Raw genomic sequence first — 4,463 nt, 5'->3', positions numbered from 1 at the left:
AGGGGTGGACAGGCCATGGGGAGGACAGACCCAGGGAGGACAGACCCTGGGAGGACAGACCCAGGGAGGACAGACCCCAAGGAGGACAGACCCAGGGAAGACAGGCCCTGGGAGGACAGACCCTAGGGAGGACAGACCCCAGGGAGGGCCAGGGTGGACAGACCCAAGGAGGACAGGCCATGGGGAGGACAGACCCCGGGAGAACAGACCCAGGGAGGGCAGACCCCAGGGAGGACAGGCCATGGGGAGGGCAGACCCAGGGAGGACAGACCCCAGGGAGGGCAGACCCAAGGAGGACAGACCATGGGGAGGACAGACCCAGGGAGGACAGGCTATGGGGAGGACAGACCCAGGGAGGACAGACCCAGGGGTGGACAGACCCAAGGAGGACAGGCCATGGGGAGGACAGACCCAAGGAGGACAGACTCCAGGGAGGACAGAGCCATGGAGGACAGACCCAGGGGTGGACAGATGATGGGGAGCAGGCTCAGGGAGGACAGACCCTGGGAGGGCAGGCAGGGCACAGCCACCTGAGCATCGTCCAGCAGGGGCCTCCTCCTCCTAGAGCAGCAACACCACCTGGCATCAGCTTCAATTCAAAATCCCAACTGTGAAGGTGAGGCAGCAGGTGCACAGGAACATGATGGTGCCGCACCCTTTCCTGCAGGTGGTCACGCGGATCAAAGGGGACACCGTGCAGGGAGGCGCCCAGGACCCTGCAGGCGGTCACAGGGCTCTAAGGGGATATTGGTGCACAGGGAGTGCTCCACGGGCCATGAGTCCTATTCTCTCTTCATGGTCTCATGTTCTGCCTTTATGATGAATTCCCTCCACAAGTCGGGTTCTTGAGCAAGCCTGGAGCAGAACCATCCTGAGTCTGTTTCCCGCGGATCCTCCTGGAGGTAGCTGGAGCCGTGTGAGCAAATGTTGTCAGCTGTTCCCCTCAGAGAACCCGCAGGCGTCTACCTGTCCTGCTTTATCGCTCTGGCTCTGCTCAGCCTCACCCCTGCAAAGGGGACCCTGGCCCATCCCATGGTGCCCCACATCGCTGAATACCTTCCATCCGGTTTCTGAAGCTCCTTTCCTTCAGATCCAAAGCACCCATTCCTCTCCCAGCTCCAAAAATCAGGGGTGCTAAGGGTGAGAGGTCAGGACTGGGCTTCTGTGGGCTCCCAGCATGCTGCTGCCCTCGAGAGCACAGACCCTGCGCCTCAGCTAGGGCTGGTGGGCCTGACCCTTCTGAGTGGGGGTCTCTGGTGCCATCAGGCTGGGTGCTTTCGGCCAGGCCGAGGTGGGGGAGGGAAGGTCTCTGGGCAAGCTCAGCTTTCCGGTTCCCGTTCTGGGTGGGGAGGCAGCACTCCTGAAAGACCCCCCTCTCCCGCCCTCTCCAGGCGTGGTGTGCTACACCTCCACGAGAGCCGTGGCATCGATGACTTGGGTCCCCCCCGGTGGCAGCTCACATCCTGCCTGGTGCTGGTCATCATCCTGCTCTACTTTAGCTTGTGGAAGGGAGTGAAGACTTCTGGGAAGGTGAGGCTGCCGGCCTTGCCAGCTGGGGAGTGAACACGGGGGCCATGGTTGGGTTGGGGAGTGGACAGGTGGGCTGTGGTAGGCTGGGGAGTGGACAGGTGGGCTCTGGCAGGCTGGGGAGTGGACAGGTGGGCTCTGGCAGGCTGGGGAGTGGACAGGTGGGCTCTGGCAGGCTGGGGAGTGGACAGGTGGGCTGTGGCAGGCTGGGGAGTGGACAGGTGGGCTGTGGTAGGCTGGGGAGTGGACAGGTGGGCTCTGGTAGGTTGGGGAGTGGACAGGTGGGCTGTGGTAGGTTGGGGAGTGGACAGGTAGCCATGGTTAAAGAATGATGTCAAAGGGAAGGCACTCACAACAGGGTGTTTCCAGCATGAACAAGCACAACATAAATTGTTTTTGTTGATGAAAATATTTTGGTTATTATTTGGGGACCCAAAGCAATTTTGACCAAAATGTGCCCATCACTTGCTGTAAACCTGTAGTGGAGGGCCAACACCCCAGAGTCTCTCAGTAAAGACAGGTTCCTTTCCTCCCCCCACCTCCAAGCCCAGAGTTCACCTTTTACACACCATGTAGATGTGTATTTGCACAACCAGTGCAAATTCACTGCATCTCACTCATTAGAAACTCAACCACTCCAGCCATACTACAGATCAAATGCAGAAAAGGAATGTCTCTTCTTTGCCAAACTGTCTGTTCCATTTTAATCCCTGGGAAGTTACAGGATAGAGGGCATTAATAGTCCACTGCAGGGAGCCTTTGCTGAGCTGGCATCCTGTGAGTGTTTGGGATGATGGGCTTCCCAACCAGAAGCCACCAACGAGGGTGACCCTGTGGCCACCTTGCCAGTGGGTGGCCGGTGCTGCCCGGTGACGCTGTACTCTCCCAGGTTGTGTGGATCACAGCCACCATGCCATATGTGGTCCTCTTTGCCCTGCTTCTGCGAGGAATCACACTCCCTGGGGCCATCGATGGCATCAGAGCGTACCTGAGTGTAGACTTCCATCGGCTCTGCGAGTCTTCTGTGAGTATGCCCTCCGCTTGCGGCCCCCAGTCCACATGCACTGGCAGGCTCCATGCCACGGGACTCCTGTGTTTGGGGCAGGAGATCCCAAAGGTAGCAGCAGCTGGGCCAGAATTTCTTATTCACCCTGTAAATGTGGCAGGTGTAGGTTGCCCTGCTATGCGCCGGGCTCTGCAAGACCAGCTGCACACGGGACCCCACCCAGCAGAGTTCACCATCGGGTTGAAACGGGAGACATGTGGGGCACAGCAGGGAGCTCAGTGGACCAAATAAGAAAGGGGAGCAGACCACCTGCTCAGTCTCTGCAGGAACAGAATGGAAGGCTGCTTCCAACTGGCATCTTCCCCTTGGCCCATCCCTACTTCCTCAGGGAACGCTCTCAGGTTCCTCCAATAAGCACCGATGGGCTGCCCAGTCTGTGCCAGAAAGTGTGGCCACTCACCTGGAGTGCAGCCCTGATCTCTGGCTCTGTGGTCATCGTGGTTGCATGGATAAAGTCTCCCTCCTCAGGAAGCCAAACTTCATTGGTGCCCATTGGTTGGCGCACACTCTCAGTGCCCATGGCACAGAGAGAAATCTAAATCACATCACACCAAAAATGAAGTCTGCAGCTGGGCTACATATTTCTTCAACAAAGAGAGCAATCGTTCTGTGTTAAAATACTTGGAGACAGCCTCCCGAAAAGAGGGGGCTTGGCCAGGCCATGGGACAGACAGAGGTCTCCCAAGAGAGGGAGAGAGGAGGGCCAGCGGCATTTTAGGGAAACAAGGCCCAGAAATGGGAGTGGCCGTTGGCCAGAGGTGGCGGGGATGATGGGAAAGGTAGCATTCTCAGGAGAGCACTGAAAATTCAGATGCACTAGATTTTGGCAGATGGTGGGGACCCCAATGGCCACCCAGGGGACTCACTGTAGCAGGGCCATGAGACATAATGGGGAGGGGTAGTTGGGGTGTGGGGGACACGATGCTGGGGACAAGGGACTGTTTGGAGGATTGTTGCCCAGTGCCATTAGGTGTTGGTGAGTCAGGTGTGGCACCCACCAGGGACACAAGAAGGCACAGCCCTGAGGTGGAAATGGGAAGGAACAGGTAGGAGGGAAGGCAGGTGTGGCTCCTAGCCCCCAGGGAGCCCCCAGGAGTGAGGGAGCGGCAGAGGGAAGATGTGAAGCTGCAGCAGCAGTGGGAGGCGCCCACAGGTGAGGGCAGGGAAAGTGGCACTGGGCGGGGTCACTGGGAAGTCCACACAAGGACGGCAGTAAGACCATGAGAGCAGCAGATGCAGGCTCTGCGTGAACAAGGGGAGAGAGAGAGTGTCCACACTGCAGAAAGCCAATGGGCAGCCACAGGTATGCTTGCAGGAGGAGGTGGCCGTGGGTGTCACAGGCCAGGGGGCCATGATGAAGAAATCGAAGAAAATAACATGAGGACAACATAAGGGAGCTAGTGCTTTGGGAAGGAAAACCAAGCAGTGCATAGGAGAAAGCCAGACATGTGCCAGTGCGTGCAGAATGATGCTCATGTATGATGCAGAGAAGAGTAAATGACAGATGAGAGGTTGTCAGAAATGAGATAGAGATGATAGGTAGAAGGTGGAAGATGATAGGTACATTGAGATAGATAATAGATGGATAGATAGATGATGGATGGATAGACAGATGGATGGATGTACAGATGATGGATGGATAGATGGATGGATAGATGATAGACAAATGGATAGATGATGGATGGATGGATAGATAGATGATGGATGGGAAAAAGATGGATGGACAGATGGATGGATAGATAGATAATGGATGGATAGACGGATGGATAGATGATGGATGGATGGATAGATGATGGATGGATAGGTGATGGATGGATGGATATATGGATGGATAGATGATGGATGGATGGATATATGGATAGATAGATGA

General features: G+C 56.5%; 1 protein-coding gene across 1 annotated transcript in view; it reads left to right on the top strand.

Moving 5' to 3' along the window:
* The window catches only part of SLC6A3 (solute carrier family 6 member 3), a 37,278-nt gene that overhangs the window by 15,112 nt on the left and 17,703 nt on the right, over positions 1-4,463 (top strand). The window contains exons 4-5 of the mRNA XM_034998811.1: positions 1,392-1,530; positions 2,417-2,551. Coding sequence (XP_034854702.1) covers positions 1,392-1,530; positions 2,417-2,551 — 274 coding nt within the window. The remainder of the gene's footprint in view (positions 1-1,391; positions 1,531-2,416; positions 2,552-4,463) is intronic.

Source organism: Mirounga leonina, unplaced genomic scaffold, assembly GCF_011800145.1.
Source record: "Mirounga leonina isolate KUSES-001 unplaced genomic scaffold, KU_Mleo_1.0 Mir_95, whole genome shotgun sequence".
Lineage (NCBI taxonomy): Eukaryota > Metazoa > Chordata > Mammalia > Carnivora > Phocidae > Mirounga > Mirounga leonina.
This window is presented reverse-complemented; position numbering and strand designations above follow the sequence as displayed.